General features: G+C 38.4%; 1 protein-coding gene across 1 annotated transcript in view; it reads right to left on the bottom strand.

Annotated features, from left to right (window-relative positions):
- Window positions 1–15,369: 15,369 nt before the first annotated feature.
- The window catches only part of NUDCD1 (NudC domain containing 1), a 68,982-nt gene continuing 65,742 nt past the window's right edge, over window positions 15,370–18,609 (bottom strand). Inside the window, exon 10 of the mRNA XM_067467330.1 lies at window positions 15,370–16,336. Within this exon, the coding sequence (XP_067323431.1) occupies window positions 16,044–16,336 (293 nt within the window). The 3' untranslated portion in view covers window positions 15,370–16,043. The remainder of the gene's footprint in view (window positions 16,337–18,609) is intronic.

Here is an 18,609-nt window from a genome sequence, read left to right as displayed (position 1 = left end):
TTGCTGTTGCTGGAGGGATGCCAAGAGGAGTGGTAGTTCTCATAAAGCTTTCCCTTGATTTGAGTCTATTGGGAGCAGCAACTTCCTGTCGCACATCGGTGGGGGGGGGGGGGGCAATGTCAGCTAGCTTTTAGAGTTTATCAACAGGTGTAGGTTTAAGACACCCTGTGATTATTCTGCATGTTTCATTCAATGCTATGTTCACCTGCTTTGCATAAACACTGAGAACTGGGAAGCCCTGACCCACTCTAGCTGGAGGTCAGCTGTGAGCAGCAGTGCTGCAGAATTTGAAGAGTTACGAATGAGGGTGAAAGGAAGAAATGTATAACACGGATTTACTGTTTTCTAAAAACAACTTTGTGAATACTGTATTATTTCTTTTATTTTTTTCCAGTTTCTTGAGAGTTACAGGTGCTTGAGTTCTGTTTAACTGAGAGTCTACTGTAAATGTTTTAGCCCGGGCAATTGCAGCAGTCTTCTGGGTTGTTGCCTATCTTTAAGCCTTTTTTCACTTGCACATTTTATTAACTTTTAACAGGCAAGTCATCACAACATGCAGTGCCCTTAAAATGTCTAAATTTCATTTTCCATGCATTTACTGTCATTTTTATTCATAGACTGAGATAGAAACATCATCCTGCTTCTTCAACTCCCAGTCAATTTCTTTCCTTTGACTGAATAATACCAAATGATGAAACATCCTTTCATTATCCGTAGAAGAAACTATCACTGTGGAAAGCTGGATTACTTGCTGAAGGAGTTTTGAGTCAAGAAGTTTAGTTGATCATTTCCACCATCTCAAAAATGGGATTTTATTCAAAACTTTGTGCTTGAAAACGTACTCTCCAGCCTTGAAAATAATTACGATTTACACAAGAGAGAAATAATTTTGAGAAGCAGATAACCATAGCAGAAGCATCCCCTTGAAAAGTTAGACATCTATTTCTATCTTGGGCAAGTTGGGAATGTTGGCAATAAAATTCAGGCTGAGTCAATGCTTGATGCATTTGCAGTTCGCATTTATGTTTTTACTATATTTTTAACCCCTTCTCTCTCACCCTAAGGAGGACTCAGAACAGCTTGCAATATGGCAATATTCAATGCTGCATATACAATCAAATAAAATACATTATATACATAAAATACAGATAAAACATATAAATAAATATCATAAAACTTTTAATATCATGATACTTATTTGTCATCTGTGTGCTACAATTATGCCAGTTCTATATCACACTATCCAAATGCCTGATCCCATAACCAGGTATTCATTCTTTTCCTGAAAACCAGGAGGGAGGGTACCAATCTGAAATCACTAGGAAGGGAGTTCCAAAGCCGGGGTGCCACCACTGAGAAGTCTCTGTCTCTCATCCCCACCAGCTGTACTTGCAATGGGGTGGGACTGAGAGCAGAGCCTCCCCCGCTGATCTTAACTCTCTAACTGATTCATGGGGAGAGATATGTTTCGACAGGCAATTTGACTGGAGCCATTAAAGGCTAAAGCCAGCACTTTGAATTGTGCTAGGTAGCAGATCAGCAGTCAGTGGAGCTGACATAACAGGGTAGTTGTATGCTCCCTGTACGTCGCTCCAGTGAGCAACTTGGTTGCTGGACAGATAATTTGACTGGAGCCATTTAGAGTTTTACAGGCTGAAGCCAGCACTTTGAATTGTGCTCGGTAGCAGATCAGCAGTCAGTGGAGCTGACGTAACAGGGTAGTTATATGCTCCCTGTACGTCACTCAAGTGAGCAACCTGGTTGCCGCCCATTGGACTACTTGGAGCTTCTGAACAGTCTTCAAAGGCAGCCCTACGTAGAAAGCATTCCTGTAATCTATTCAAGATGTAACGAGAACATGAACCAACACTGTAGTTTCTGGTTGGACTTCTTTCCTTCAGGCTTGTCTTTGAAATTTCCAAACCATCTACAATACTGCACCAGTTTCTTTAGGATGGCAGAGGATGAAGATGATTAAAGGGTGGATAGCTAGTGTAGTGCAGTGGTTTGAGCACTGGACTGTGACTCTGGAAACCAGAGTTCAAATACCCACTTGGGCATGCTTTCAGCATCAAAAGAAGACAACAGCAACCTCTTCTAAACAAATATTGCCAAGAAAAGCCTGTGGTGGGTATGTCTTTGGGGTCATCTAACCATGGAAATGATGTGTTAAAGACACACATCATCAACAATAAACACATGACACTGCTAAATAAGCATATAAAACTTATCCAGAAGTCCTTGGTATTTATTCAAATTGCAATTTTCTTACTGTCAACTATAACTTCCCTTAAAAAAAAGGGAAGGGTATGAAATCTCTGCAACCATGCTGTTCTGGAGAACTTTTTACTTGTTATGTTCCTCCACATAGTCTATAGATGTGGTTTACCTAGCGTTTATCCCCTGTTCATTTATTTTTGTTTTTTCACTATTGCCAATATTGACCAGTACTCCTGGGAGTTGCAATCCATCAAAATCTGGCTATCTGCTTCCCACCCATTTTATGCCATCAGCTAAATCTGACTGCTACCTTTATATAGGGAAAACCACATACAGAACTCGCTTTTATTATAATGAGAATGTCTTGTAAGTAAACTGCTCAGTGGTATCCACTACTAAGTGAATGCGAGCTCTTAACCCATAAAGGATTATACACCCAAAGTAACTCCTGGTAGCCCAGCCCAAAACTCACAGTAGCCCAGCCCAAAGTTTTGGACTGGGCTGCTGTGAGTTACTTTGGATGGATAATCCTTTATGGATGAAAATGAATTATTTGACTAGTCTCTTAAAATGGATACCTGCATGGGCTCACACTTCTACAGAGATGACTAGATTGCCAAAATGAGCACTGACCTAAAGAAATAATACCAAAGAGAGAGAGAGAGAAAGAGAGAGAGAGAGAGAGAGAGAGAGAGAGAGAGACTTGCAGACTTAAAATCTCAACGGAAATGCATCTCAACCAACTGCAAGGGCATGTGTCCATACTAAATAAACTCAATTGGATGTCTTGCTGCACAGTTCATAAATATGTATTTTGCCAAGTAAAGATGCAGCCCAAGCACACATGAAACACTGTTGCTGCAATTGTTGCTGACAACATCCTTTGGCTGAAAACCAGATATTTCCTACAGATGCCACAAAATATAAACTAAATGACAAAGAGATGATCAGAATGGCTGAACCCTTAGGCCTCCCCTCCATTGGTATAATATTTTGTCTCCCTCAAGCACAATTTGATGGATGCTGCCCTTGTAGCTCTCCAATTAACCTTCCACAATAAATGAACTGCAGTTATGAATCATTTAAGAAACTCTTTCTCCTATTCATGGACAGTGCTGTGTCTAGTGGCTCTCATGTCACCGGAGCGATGAATCCATCTGGGTTTTACTTTGAACTTTCTTGCTATCCAAGCTAACAGTCTGAACCTTGAACAGCTCCTTTGAAGTTTGGATAGGTTGGATTCACCACCTCATTAACATGAAAGCTACCAACCACCACTGTTCAGAACTGCTTGCTTTTATCCGCTCAGTTCAATTTATGGAGATATGAACTCACATTCCAGCATTTTATTATATGCATCACCATAATTAGTCTAATGTTGGACTAATTCATTTTGACATATAGACTATTACATGATGTTCTTCTCCTCACAGTCCATGTACAGTAATACATTGGACCAGAATTATACTTCAGCACTGGTTCCACTCAATCATATGGTAGTTCAAGGCAACATGTGCAATGTAATGCAAATGAGGAAATCACCAGGTCTATCACTACTCTCATGCAGTGCCTCAGTTTGCCTAATGGAGAGCCTGACATGCTTTTGATCACAGTTTCCAATTTTTCACTCAAGAGCTCCAGGGGGCCACAGGTGGATATCATGGCCACCATTTTTAGTGGTGTCACTTCTTATCATATGTTGCTCTTTGTGTGTTCAGGATGGAAACCCCCCCCCCCCCCACCCCGTCCTTGAAAGAACATTCATCAAAGATGTTTACCTTCATATTATTTTGAAGTTATTATTGTAGCCTGGAAAGCATTGGATGAACTTTTTGAGTGTTCAGAGAATGAGGAAGGGAATGATGAGTTGCAACCTGTAATTTCCGAGAAGTCTGTGGAAGATAGCGGGGATCTGGAGAGAGATGTTTTGGAATCCCAAGGCCATTCCTGGGCAATGGGAGAAAGTGATATAATCCCATGAGAATAGGAAAGAGTGGCCTTCGAAGGAGAATGTGGGAAACATAGGTTTTTCCAGATCAAGTCGCCTTGAAATTAGGGGGCAGAATGTTAAAAAAGACAAAACTCATTTTTCTTAGAGGTTTAGAGATAAGGAGAGAGAAAACAGGGATGTGTGAAGTGATGTCATGGGAGGGATGGAGGCCTTTTAAGGGGTTTCTGGGATCTCAGGCATTTAGTGGGAATAATTTTGTAAAAAGGGGAAACAGCTCCGGTTTATGGTCCAAAGTTCCTGGTTCCTGTATTTCAAGATTCTTGGTTTGATTCCTGTTTATGAATTCTTGTTCTTGGAGGTTTTGCCTTTCTGGTGATTATGGGTATAACTTTTGAACAATACCTTACTTAAGGATTCTTTTGCTTTCTGTTAACTGAAGTCTCTGTGGATTGCTTTTTGATGCCATCGTTCAAAAACTGATGAACTCTTGATCTGGTTGGGAATTACTTTTTGTACTTTTGTTGCTTCTTTTTTGACATGTCTTTTTCCTTTTATACTTATTCATTAATAAACTTTTGCTTACTGGATTATCTGAACATTGTGTGGTGTTAGGTGAAAAAGTGTCCTAGTTATGATGACCTAAGAAAAGCTATCATGGGGTTTTCTTGGCAAGATGTGTTTGGAATTACTTTCTCTGAGTCTAAGAGAATTTCACTTGACCAAGGTCATCCATAACTGAGTGGAGATTGAAACTCTGGGTTTCATTCAACCCTCAAAACACTACATCTCATCACTTAATACATTTTCCATCACTTTTCCCAGCCAATTTTCTTTGTAGGGAATGTGTGCCCCTTCTAAAGGAGCCTTTCTGAACCACACTATTTCCACTTATCTTAGAGCTAGCTCTGTCAAAATCATTATACATTTGGACATGTTTTCTAAATGTGCAAAGGTGTTTGATGATACATTACAAGATGTATCTTGTAATCTTCAGAAACTGTCTTTAGTGAGGGAATAAGCTAAGGATTATTATTTGTTCAATATATCCCTACTAACAAAATTACACAGCAGTAAGTAGATTGCATCTGTCTCTTTCCATTTCTGTAAAAAGCAGCGGCGGCCCATTGTTGAGAAGTATTTGCTTTGAAAGTGTTCTATGGATTTTGAACTATTTCTCTTTTTTCTGTGTCATTTTCTGAAGAATAGTCATCACAGCATTAAGTGTCTCAAAATTTACAGCACTGTCCATGAAAAGACAAGTATTAATCTTCAAAGTTAAGAAGAAATGTTGTAGCTAAACCAACAACAAGTCAAAAGGTTCCTGGATTTCTACCTCATGTATATCATGAATTCTCTAAATGGCCTTGAGCAAGCAAAAAAGACAATTTTGTAGCAAAATGAACGGAAATGAATGTGAAAATGAAGAACATGCCATACAATTGCTACTTTCCTTCAATATCTTAAGACATAGTGTTTTAAGGGTTGGGGGTCTGAAGATATGATGACTTTTTGGCTGTTAAGGCCATATTCTGATTCCTTGAATGGAAAAAAATATGTGACCAATGGCTGCAAATAACATTTTTAGTGGTATCAACTCTTGTGTGTTTTGTTGTATTCATAGATGGACCTCTTGCCTGGAGTCTACATTCTAACTGCTTTAGAGACAAACATGTTTTCATGTCTCCAGATCCTTCAGTCTTTTAAAAAAACGGAAGTACAATCCAGGTATTATGGAAAACCTCCACACATAGAGTCAGGATATAGAAACATAGTGTCTAGATCAAAGGAAGTAATAGTACCACTCTATTCCGCTTTGGTCATCTTACCTGGAATCCCTTGTCCACTTCTGGACACCACGATTCCAGAAGGATATTGACAAGCTGGAATGTGTCCAGAAGAGGATTAACAAAACCATGGTTGTCAAACTTGATGACGCTTAGGATACGTTTAGCCTGAAGAAGGCGGAGAAGAGTCATAGTTAAATTTGAAAGGATGCCACATTGAGGAGAGAGCAAGGTTGTGTCCTGCTGCTTTAGAGACCAGGACACTGAACAAGAGATTCAACTTTCAGAAAAGGAGATTGCATCTAAGTATTAGGAGAAAAAAATTCCTGGTGGTTAAAGCTGTTCAAGACTGAAATATGGTGGTGGAATTTCTTTCCCTGGAAGCTTTAAAGCAGAGGCTGGACGGCCATCTGTCAGGAGTGTTTTGATTCTGTATGGCAGAATGGGATTGAACTGGATGATCCTTATGGTGTCTTCCAACTCTATAATTCTAGGAATATTACATCCAAAAACATATTAAATAATTTAACAATTATAATAAAAATCACCGAAAGCATACATATCTGTACAAATGTGGACAAAACTGTTGGGACTGCAGACTTTACTTTCCCATAAACAACCTCCTACATCATGCAGAAACAGACCTTCTGTCTGATTCAGTTTGGCTTTTCTTGTGCTCTTAAAAACACCTTTTTGTGATTTTATAGCCTTTGGGATTTTCTGGAGTTTTAAAATTTATTGAGGTTTAGCACAGCCGTGAGCTTCATTATACTGGATTTTATTTCCTGTGGTGGCTTTTATGTCAGTTTTAATGGTCTTGTGTGTGTATGTGTTTGCTTTAGCTTTTATTGTAAGCTAGGCAGAGAAATGATGCTAGCAGGTAAAATAAAACTATTGTTAATGAACAGCTACATTTTGTGTGTTAATGCAAGATATAAAATGCATCATTTGTTATGTCAAAATGACAATCACCTGCCGTGCTTGCTTCATAAATTCTCTCAAGTACCGAAGATATGGATTTGAGAAAATGTCATATGAATTAGTTAGACATTTAACTTCTCAAATACATTTCCAGCTCCATGTGAGAAAGGGCAACCAGCAATCTTTACTAAACTTTTGTTTCTTTATGTGAAAAATCAATGACAGCTATCAAATTTTGTATGTTTGCAGTGTCATTCACACAGCAGCAACTTGCTTCTGCCCATATTTCCCGTTTTCTTTTGGAAACTAATGAATGCAACCCAGTGCCATTCTTTATCCCCAAATATACTTCTTTTTTTTTTTGAACTCCTTTTAAAAATATAATTTAATATTTATTAAAGTTTTGTTGAGAGAAAATAATATTTGGGAAAGAAAAGAAAAGTAAAAAGAAAGAAGACAAAAAAGCTTTGTTTACATTGAAAGTGGGAGAACATTATCATTTATAGGAAAGTACGGGGGAAAGAAAGGGGGCAAGAGGAAAGGATAAGAAAAAGTAAACAATACAAATGAAATAGGGCGTGAGAAAATAATTGATAACTTCCTTCCTATTTTCTTTCTATTTAGAGTTTTTTTGTTGTATCTTTACCTGTAAGGAAAAGAGGTACATCGAAAGTGTGGGAACAATATCCAGATAGGAAAGTGGGAGGTAAAAAATAAGAGAGAGGGAAAAAAACCCAAAATAAAACCAGAAGTTTTAGGTTGACTTTCTTCTATTCATCGGTGGTTGACAATAGTTTAGCAATCAATATGTAAAAAAATAGTTTTATTTCCCTGTGTCCCTTGTAACATCTTGTGAATGTCACATTTCAAATTATCAGATTGATCTTCAGTTGCTTAAAATAGTTGTATAATCTATATATATATATATATATATATATATATATATATATATATATATATAATGCTCTGTTCGTTTTGAGTGACATCATAACTCAAAATCTGCTGGACAAATTGCTGCCGAATTTGGCCACAAGACACCTACTAATCCAAAGGGTGACCATCGCTAAAAAAAAAGAAAAGATTTTGTCATTTGGGAGTTGTAGTTGCTGGGATTTATAGTTAACCTACAATCAAAGAGCATTCTGAACTCCACCAACAATTGAATTGAACCAAACTTGGCACACAGAACTCCCACAAACAACAGAAAATACTAGAAGGGTTTGGTGGGCACTGACCTTGACTTTTGGAGTTGTAGTTCATCTACATTCAGAGAGCACTGTGGACTCTAACAAACTTGGCACAAATACTCCATATGCCAAAATATGAACACAGATTGAGTTTGGGGGAATAAGACCTTCACACCTGGAAGTTGTAGTTACTGGGAGTTATAGTTCACCAACAATCAAAAAGTGTTTTGAACCCCACCAATGTTAGAATTGGGCCAAACTTCCCACACAGAACCCCCATGACCAACAGAAAATGTTTCCTGGTGGTCTTTGGTGACCCTTCTGACACCCCCTTGTGACCCCCAGGTTGAGAAATGTTGCCTTAAGGCCATCCAGTCCAACTCCTTTCACAAGGGCAAGAAAACATAATCAAAGCCCTCCTGACAAAGAGCCATCCAGCCATAGATATAGATAGATAGATGATAGATAGATAGATAGATAGATAGATATGATTCACACACACACACACACACACATGAAAGATATAGCTCTAAAGAAGGACTATGATATGTTGCATGTTCCAGAGTAGGCAAACCAGGCACTCTCCACATCAACACTGACAAAGAAACAACAAGAAATACTGTTTACCCACAAGCATAAAGAAATTACATATATCAGAAACCAGCACTTTCTCATTACTTTATTTTCCAGATCATCTGACTGGGCCACAGCAACATGTGGCAGGGGGCCACTACTTCTTTTATATAATTGAATGTATATAATTCTTCCATGAAGTCGACCTGCTTGGTTGCATACACTTCTGACCCCAGAATAGACTTCTGACCCCAACTATCCATTTAATCATCCCATGTGTTTTTGTTGTCTATCTTTCACAAGTTAATGGTTATAAATGTTCCAGCTGTTTTGAAATTGATTGTAAGTGTTTGGGCCTGAAATAAAAACATTGCTATAAAATAATAGACTTTGGGGATTATTGGATGCAGTTTGTTTACATGAGCTGTCCTCCGCTGTCAAAGAGTGGCAGCAAGAAGGAAAAAGACTGTGAGAGTAGCAGCCAAGAAAGAAGCTAAAACATTAATGGAACATGCTGTTTGGAGGTGGCAGATTGTGTTTGCCTTCCCTTGTCTCTTCTGTACAACCTATATCATAATGCACCAACTGGATTTGAGCCACAATCTTGAAGACAAATGTTGGCAGGTTAGCATGAATGCTTGATACTGTGCCCTTTCTTCAGGAAACTAATCTTCCCCGTGTGCTAGAGAAGATAGCTGGGTTGAAAAATCTTTTGAAGAAAAGCTGGATACGTCTCACTGCCATCTTTTGTAATAGAGAACTGTCCAAGAGGTTTCATAGAATCATGGAATCGTAAGAGTTTCAAGAGACCTCGAGGGCCATCCACTCCAACCCCCTGCCAAGATGCAGGAAAATTGCATTCAAAGCACCCTCCAACAGATGGCCATTCAGCCTCTGTTGAAAAGCCTCCAAAGAAGGAGCCTCCACCACACTCTGCGGCAGAGAGTTCCACTGCTGAACAACTCACACTCTTAGGAAATACTTCCTAATGTTCAAAAAGTTTGAATCTCTTGTACTTTATTTTTTAAAATATTTTTTTATTATTTTATCATGGTTTAATACATTTGTTATACATGGTTTGTTTTACAGCAGATACATATTATTCAATACAACCGACCATATTTTTGGCATCTAGTGTTATTTTTCTGCTTATACATATTATCTATCCTTCTTTTTTCCAATACCTTGCTATAAGCAGTCTTGTTATTGTTAATAAATTTGTTATCGCGTCTTTATCCTCTTTTTTCCATTGTTTATTATTATATAATGATAATAAAGCAATACTAGAACTTCTATTTTATTTTTCATTATATCTCCTATTTCTCTAAATATTTTCCCCCAAAAATTATTTACATATTTACATTGCTACCACATATGTATATATGTTCCTGATTCTTGACATCCTCTCCAGCAATTTTTTGAATAGTTTTTATTTATATTTGCTATTCTTTCTGGTGTTAGGTACAATTTCCATATTAACTTATAATAATTTTCTTTAACCTGTATTGATAAGTTTTTCAGATGTCTTTGTCTCCATAATTGTTGCCACTCTGTTTCATTTATTTTTATCCCTAAATCTTCTTCCCAGACCTCCTTGAGGATGTTATTTTTTGTTTTTCCTTTCTTTATTTCAATTATTATCTTATATATTTTACTAGTTATTCCTTTTCATGCTCCTCTACAACCCTTCCATTTTGTATTCTTTGTTCAAAACTCTTATACTTTAAAGACTTATCCCCCATCCCACCCTTTAGCTTCAGAATAGAGCTCTTAATGGAGAATAGAAACTTTATATCTGTCACTATTTCTTATTTTTGTTTTCACATTTTAAGGCTTCTTTGCTATTTCACTGTATTTACTGTATATACACATGTATAAATCAAAGGCAGGTTTTGGGGCCCAAATTATGGATTTTTATATGACCGATGGATACATTGAAGCTCATTCCACAGAGAGAGGAAAGAGCTTGCACCACCATAGGGATCAGTTACCCCTGTCTAGTATTTCACTGCTAAGGCATTTAAAAGTCAGAGAAAGTAGAAGAGGTCAATGCTTCTTTGAGGTTCTCCTCGAGCACACTAAGCTCTCTACTTTGCCATTCTACTCATAGATGGCTTCTTTTTTGAACTAAGGTACAGTTCTTACATTGATCCATGGATAAGTCATAGAATCACAGAATAGAATCATGGAATCATAAAGTTGGAAGACACCACAAAGGCCATTCAGCCCAACCCCTTTCCATACAACCTAGGTTATTTTAGTTACATTTCTAGACTTATAAAAGGTAAAGGTTTCCCCTTGACATTAAATCTAGTTGTGTCTGACTCTGGGAGGTGGTGCTTATCTTCATTTTTAAATCTAGTTGTGTCTGTAGACGCCTCCAAGGGCATGTGGCCGGCATTATTACATGGAGCGTCATTACCTTCCCGTCGAAGCGGTATCTATTGATCTACTCACATCTGCATGTTTCCGAACTGCTGGGTTGGTAGAAGCTGGGGCTAATAGTGGGAGCTCATTGTACTCCCAGGATTCGAAGCATTGAGTTTTTGGTCAGCAAGTTCAGCAGCTTACCCACTGCACCACTGGGGGCTCCTTCTAGACTTATATAGAATCATAGAATCATATAGTTGGAAGAGACCTCGTGGGCCATCTCTTCCAACCCCCCTGCCAAGAAGTAGGAAAATTGCATTCAAAGCAACCCTGACAGATGCCCATCCAGCCTTTGCTTAAAAGCTTTCAAAGAAGGAGCCTTCACCACACTCTGGGGCAGAGAGTTCCACTGCTAAACAGCTCTCACAGTTAGGAAGTTCTTCCTAATATTTAGGTGGAATCTCAGTATATATGAGTATATGCTGTAATTGGAGGATTTTCTTTACCAATAAATATTCACATTTGCATTTTGAAGGAGTTCTGTATCAGAGCTTTTTTGCACTTATGTTCCGTCTTTCCTTCAGTGAGTTAAGAATGGCATATACAGCTCCCTTCCTATATACTTTATACTGGGAACAGATCAGTGGGGTTCACAGTAAGGCTGGCTAAGATTCTCAGAAGCTGACTTGAGTGTTTCATGGAGCAATGACAACTAGATATCCCATATCCCAGCTCAATTTTCCTCAGTCTACCCAGACTTTCTTTTGTGCATTGGTTGTCACTTTACACTGTTATACTCAACATTAGTGATACACATTGGTAGAAAAATATGAAAAGTAAGGTTTTATAATAGGTGAATAAAATAGAAAGTCCAATAATACTTGTACTGTATTGCCAAGCTTTGCATGAAGAAACCAAATGAAAAATATTTAGCCAGAAATTGTGTAGCACTCAGAAGGCTCAAAGTGGGATTACTCTTGAAATGTGTATGTAAAAAAGGATACTATATGGAAAGGAAATTTTCCTTTTTAGTTGTTGTTTACAGAGACACATAATTGATATGACAGCTTTTCTAGCAAACCAGTATTCCAAGCTCTATGCAACTGATTTTTGAAAGACAAACTGATTACAGACCTCCTGTTTCCAACTATTTCTAGTCTTGCAGTAGAAAGCAACAGAGATATTAAAAATATCTCCAACAGATTTCCAAGGATCAGTGCTTTAACTCAGGATGTAGTGGATTTTGTCTGAAGTCTTTGCTTCAGTTTACTTGACAAATCTATATTCGCCTCATGAATACTCCAAAGCTATTACTAAAGTTTTCATTGGCAGCCTAACCATCGGCTGCCCCCGAGTCTCAATTGCAGCTTATCAAGGCCAATGATTTTGCAAATGATTATTAATTACCATATGAAATATGTAATATAGCAACCTCATAAACTGAGGGCAGTTTGTGGTCAAGACTATAGATTTCGATATGATTCATAAATCAAATCTCATTCTGCAGCATGTAGAAAGTGCCAATTCTGTTTCAGGAGAACAGCTGCCCATGGGCTCAGCAGCAATTTTCATGACCAGCCATGCAGAAAGGCCTTCCAATGTGCTACTCAGAGAAGGGAATGGGTTAAAAAAAGTTAATGGAACATACGACATTTGACTATATACATAAAAAAGAATCATCTCTTTCTCTGAGTAGAGTAGTGAGTGACAAGAGCTTAGTCTGTCCTGGGAGAACCTATAAGAATCACTGATCCCACTCTACTCTCTTAGCACTCTTTTGAAATGAAGACCCAAAGAGTTGCCATCAAAGAGTTGCCACCACTACTACTGTTTTGATAACCAGGCATTCAAAAAGGCCAGAAGCTTCACCACAATTGAGAAAGTAGATGGGGCCAGTGCTTCTTTCAAGTTTTCCCAGGGTACAATAGGCTTTCCCCTTTGTACTCAGAGAAGGCTAGTTCCTGTTTTGATAAGAGTCAAGGAACTGCATTTGCATTGACCTGTAGATACATTTACTTACAGCAAATGAGCATTATCCACAAGTCACAGATTTCTTGTACCTTGATTGCTACCTGTCCAGAGAGGGAAACACAGTCTTATTGAATTGCTTTACTTTTTTTTTCCATGTCAGAGGTGACTTGAGAAATTGCAAGTCGCTTCTGGTGTGAGTACGCCCAGATGTTTTTGATGTTTTACCATCCTTGTGGAGCCCCCGGTGGCGCAGTGGGTTAAACCCCTGTGCCGGCAGGACTGAAGACTGACAGGTCGCATCTGGGGAGAGGCGGATGGGACATGAGAGAAGCCTCCCACAAGGATGATAAAAACATCAAAATCATCCTGGCGTCCCCTGGGCAACATCCTTGCAGACGGCCAATTCTCTCACACCAGAAGCGACTTGCAGTTTCTCAAGTCGCTCCTGACACGACTATATATATATATATATATATACCATCCTTGTGGGAGGCTTCTCTCATGTCCACACATGGGGAGCTGGAGTTGACAGAGGGAGCTCATCCACGCTCTCCCCTTATTCGAACCTGTGACTGGTCGGTCTTCAGTCCTGCCAGCACAAGGGTTTAACCCATTGCACCACCGGGATATCCAATTGCTTTACTACACTATCTCATAAAGTCGCTAGACAACACTTGGTAGTTATTCCCAGTGAAATTTAGTGCATAATGCATAGTGAAATTCACTTCAAAAATGTGATTTGAAGTACTTTTTAAAAATTAGGTCTGGGATGAAAAAGAAAGTCCTCAACATAGTATTAGACTGTCAAGCCCTTATCAGTCACGAAGCTATAGTCTAACAACATGTAGAGGCCTATCTTTTGTCCACCCCTACTTTGGATACACTACAAGACTCTTGTTCATTGAAATTGTATATCCAAGTATGCAGAAGAATCATTAAAAGGAAAGAAAATCCATTTCTGGTTTGATGTGCTCTGTCAGTAACTTCCTTTAGAAGTCAAGGTAAATTTGCTGTGTTTTTCTTTTATTGTTGGGGTTGGGGTTAGAGAGAACAGAGAGTTAGCTTGGTGTACTTAATCCATCACAGAAAATAAAGACAATTAGCTTTCCATAATTCATATCACATAAAAATGTTTTGTGAAGGATTATTCTTGTATCTTTTCCCCAAAATCATGAAATATAGTCACAATTGGTTTAGCTGAGATACATGACTATTATGTGTTCTGTAGAAGCTGATCTTCCATCTGCAAATCTTTTATGATTTTTTGAGGATGTAAATTGAGATATAACCATCTAGATATGGAGTACTGCACTGTGTTGAGAAAAATAGTTGTAGGGGCTTAGTGTCATATGTATATGGAATAAGCATTATCTTAAGTTGCATAGAAAATACTGCTGGCTTGAATTCAAAGCCACTTCTGGCTCCTTACAGTTTTCCACAATATATACCTTTTCTTTAAATTGCTTTGTTTGAACTTTCAGATTCCAAATTGAAAATAATTATAATTACATAAAAGTTTAGTGCATCTTTGTATATCATTCCCAATATTATCCTTTCTTCTTCCTTTTACCTGGTTGAAATTTAGATTTTTATAAGATACTTAAGGCAAGGACCTGTGTATTTTTTCTCATATCATGCAATGAAGTATGTACATAAATCGTACAGCAATAAAGTGAATAATAAACAAACCCAAAGCATGTGTATGCCAAAAGTTTGGAATAATCCTCATTAATAAAGCAGCAATAATGGCAGAACCAATTGGAACACATGCATGACTAATGGGCATTTGGGAACACTAAACTTAAGCTAACACTCAGATCTGAATTTAAAGTTTTATTTAGTTGCTTTGTGCTGGTGAACAGACAGAACAGAATAGGGCCCCTTGATCAAGAGTGGATAATAATACTATAGCTGTGTTATGGTGAATAAGATTTTCTATCTTCTCCATGTTGCTAAAAGTTCTGTTTCAAATACACCAAGGTTATATTCACCTACAGTCAAGTATACAGTATATGAATTACTTTACACACTTTTGAGAGTGGTAGTAACTACTGAACTGGAGACCCCGGTGGTGCAATGGGTTAAACCCTTGTGCCGGCAGGATTGCTGACCGAAAGGTTGGCGGTTTGAATCCGGGGAGCGGGGTGAGCTCCCGTCTGTCAGTTCCAGCTTCTCATGTGGGGAAATGAAGCCTCCCATAGGATGGTAAAACATCCAGGTGTCCCCTGGGCAATATCCTTGCAGACAGCCAATTCTCTCACATCAGAAGCAACTCTCAATTTCTCAAGTTGCTCCTGACATTGGAAAAAAAAAAACCCTACTAAACTAAGAGCCTTCAAACTATGTATGTTTCCAAATTCTCACTGTCAGGGGAAAAAAACACCAGAACATATTTTTTATTTAAAAAACCCCACTTTATTTCTAAAATGTTTGGAGATTTTTCTACGGAAGACCAATACAATCCACAAGGGACTACTACATATGCACATAATGAGTATGCCTTAGAAAAGGAGATGTCCAGAACCAAAATCATTTGTCCAGTGAGCCAAGGCAAGAGTTAAATGAAATCATTCAAAAGGAAATGAAAAGCCTTTTTAATAAAGTTGTTACTAAGCTGCAAATTAAATTTTAATTATTTGGTAATTTTCAATTTAAAGATGCAATTCGGGGCTGATTTGACTTAATGTGACAAGAACTAAAAAAAATCTAAAAGAACATATTTTGAATGAACTATTGAAAACTGCAAAATAGAAAAAATATCTGGAAACAAAAAACACCTTGGGCATCTCATAAAGGCAATTTCTATCACTAGTTTCTGCTGGGAAGCATCAAGACAAAAATCATTTACCTTCTCAACAGAATTGAAATGTTTTGCAACAATAATTGACTGTTTATTAAAAAAAATGATATTATTCATGGTTAAGTATAGGCGAATGTGAACTTAAATTTTGGTCAGAACTTCAGAAAATTGTAAATATGGTATGTTGCCTTTGCACAACTCTGTTCTTTCCTACTAATTTGTAGTCATTGTTGCCACCAATTTGGAGTACAGGGTGTATTTAATCATTAATTCTCGGTGCTTACTCTTATTATAAACAAGACTTTTGTTGTGAGAACAAATAATCTCTCATTTGTCGCCTGAAACCCCAAAACAGGATCATGGGTTTCCAGAGTTGCTACCAACTGCTTAGCAACTTGCCCGACTTGTCTTCCCTCCTTTCTGTTGTAGAGAACAGTAGACAAAGGGGTGGGTTGCCGATAGATGAACACTCTCCGCATACATTCACACAGGGCAGAATACGAATGGTTTGGGGCACAGGCCATGAACTTCTTGTCTTGCTTTGACGCTTGCACATAACCTGAAATATATATAAACAAGCAAAAAAAGGTTATAATATATATTTTACATCCTCTCTTAGGTTAGAGCTCTAAAAGGCTCTCTTTTGGCATAAGACTTAGATCATAAGCTAATACTCCAGAAGACAGGAGTAGAATTCAAAACGATCTTAACAGATTAGAGAGATGGGCCCAAACTAACAAAATGAGGTTCAACAGGGACAAATGCAAGATACTCAACTTAGGCAGAAAAAATGAAATGCAAGGATAAAGAATGGGGGATGCCTGGCTCGAGAGCAGTATATGTGAAAATGATCTTGGAGTCCTCGTGGACAACAAGTTAAGCATGAGCCAACAATGTGATGTGGCAGCTAAAAAAGCCAATGGGATTTTGGCCTGCATAAATAGGCGTATAGTGTCTAGATACAGGGAAGTCATGCTACCCTTCTATTCTGCTTTGGTCAGACCACACCTGTAATCACACTGTGTCCAATTCTGGGCACTGCAATTGACAGGAGATGTTGACAAGCTGGAGTGTGTTCAGAGGAGGGCAACTAAAATGATCAAGGGTCTGGAGAACAAGCTCTATGAGGAGCAGCTTAAAGAGCTGGGCATGTTTAGACCAAGAGGAGACATGATGAGGGCCATGTATAAATATGTGAGGGGAAGTCATAGGGAGGACTTCTCTGGAGACTAGGAGGAGGAACAATGGCTTCGAACTACAGGAAAGGACATTCCACTTGAACATTAGGAAGAACTTCCTGACTGTGAAAGCGGTTCACCAGTGGAACTCTCTGCCCTGGAGTGTGATAGAGGCTCCTTCTTTGGAGGCTCTTAAAAAGAGGCTAGATGGCCATCTGTCCAAGGCGCTTTGAATGCAATTTTCCTGCTTCTTGCCAGGGGGTTGGACTGGATGGCCCACAAAGTCTCTTCCAACTTTATAATTCAATGATTCTACGAGTTAAATGATGCCACAAGAGCCATCCAGTCCAATGCTGGAACACATAAATAAAGCACTTCTGGCAGATAGCCATCCAGCCTCTGTTTAAAAAGCTCCAGAGAAGACTTCTCTGCACCCCATGACAGCATATTCCACTTCTTAACAGTTTTTGAATTTTTCTTCACCCATATGTGGAATCTCTTTTCCTGCAGTTTGTTGCTCAATGTCTTAGTCTCTAGAGCAGCAGAAAACAAGTTTCATCCCTCCTCAACAAGACATTCTTTCAAATATTTGAAAATGGTTATCATGATTGCTCTTACCTTGCTCCTTTTTAAGCTAAGCACTCCCAGCTCCCTAAGCTACTCCTCATAGGGCCTGGTTTGCAGAGCTTTGAGCCTTTTGGTTGTTCTTCTCTTGGACACCTTTCTGCTTGTCAATACCCTTCTTGAATTGTAGTGCCCAGAACTGAACATAGTAAATTCATATGGAATCTAGCCCTGAAAGCACCAAAGCACAGATTCGTATAATGCAGTGGTTCTCAACCTGTGGGTCCTCAGATGTTTAGGCTTTCACCTCCCAGAAATCCTAACAGCTGGTAAACTGGTTGGGATTTCTGGAAGTTGTAGGGCAAAACACCTGGGGACCCACAGGTTGAGAACCACTTCTATATCGTATTACATGTGACACTGCTAGTTAATATGACACACAACTAGATTTAGAACTATTGTGACAATACACACCATTATAGGGAAGGGCAGTAAGTAAAAAATCATACTAATTCTCCAGTGTCTCAGTTGAATCTCTCTAACTTTCTAGGAGAGAATTTGAATTATATTCTTTAAAGTCTAACTACCTAAATATAGTTTAAGGTAAACTAGAAGTCCAAGAAAAATAAATAAATGAATATGCTACATATGCCACATTTAAGTAAGCACAGGTGGCAAGGTGTTTCTAATGTTTGGTTATGCAGAGAGAAATTGATGTCATGCTTTCCCCTGAAAATATTAAGTGAAGGAGATTAACATGAAAGTGTTTATTTTTTTAGATGAAATTGCAAGATGGTATTAACTCGGAGAGCCAATAAGGAAATATCAGGTTACAATTCTGTTTAAAGTCAGTGGAGTCTGAAAGCTACTTATACTGATAAGGGTGTTTTGATTGTGCTTTTCCTGCCTGGCAGAGGGTTGGACTGCATGGTCCAACTCTTCCAACTCTTGTGTTTCTATGTTTCTATGATAATGGAGGCAGCTAATCGTGATAGCAGAAGGCCAATATGGTTAGAAGAATTTCAATGGACTCTACATCAATCAGTAGCTGTCCTGATCATGAGAGATGGATCTTCCTGCCAAACCTGGC

The sequence above is a fragment of the Anolis sagrei genome, chromosome 4 (genome assembly GCF_037176765.1).
Source record: "Anolis sagrei isolate rAnoSag1 chromosome 4, rAnoSag1.mat, whole genome shotgun sequence".
NCBI classification, from domain to species: domain Eukaryota; kingdom Metazoa; phylum Chordata; class Lepidosauria; order Squamata; family Dactyloidae; genus Anolis; species Anolis sagrei.
This window is presented reverse-complemented; position numbering and strand designations above follow the sequence as displayed.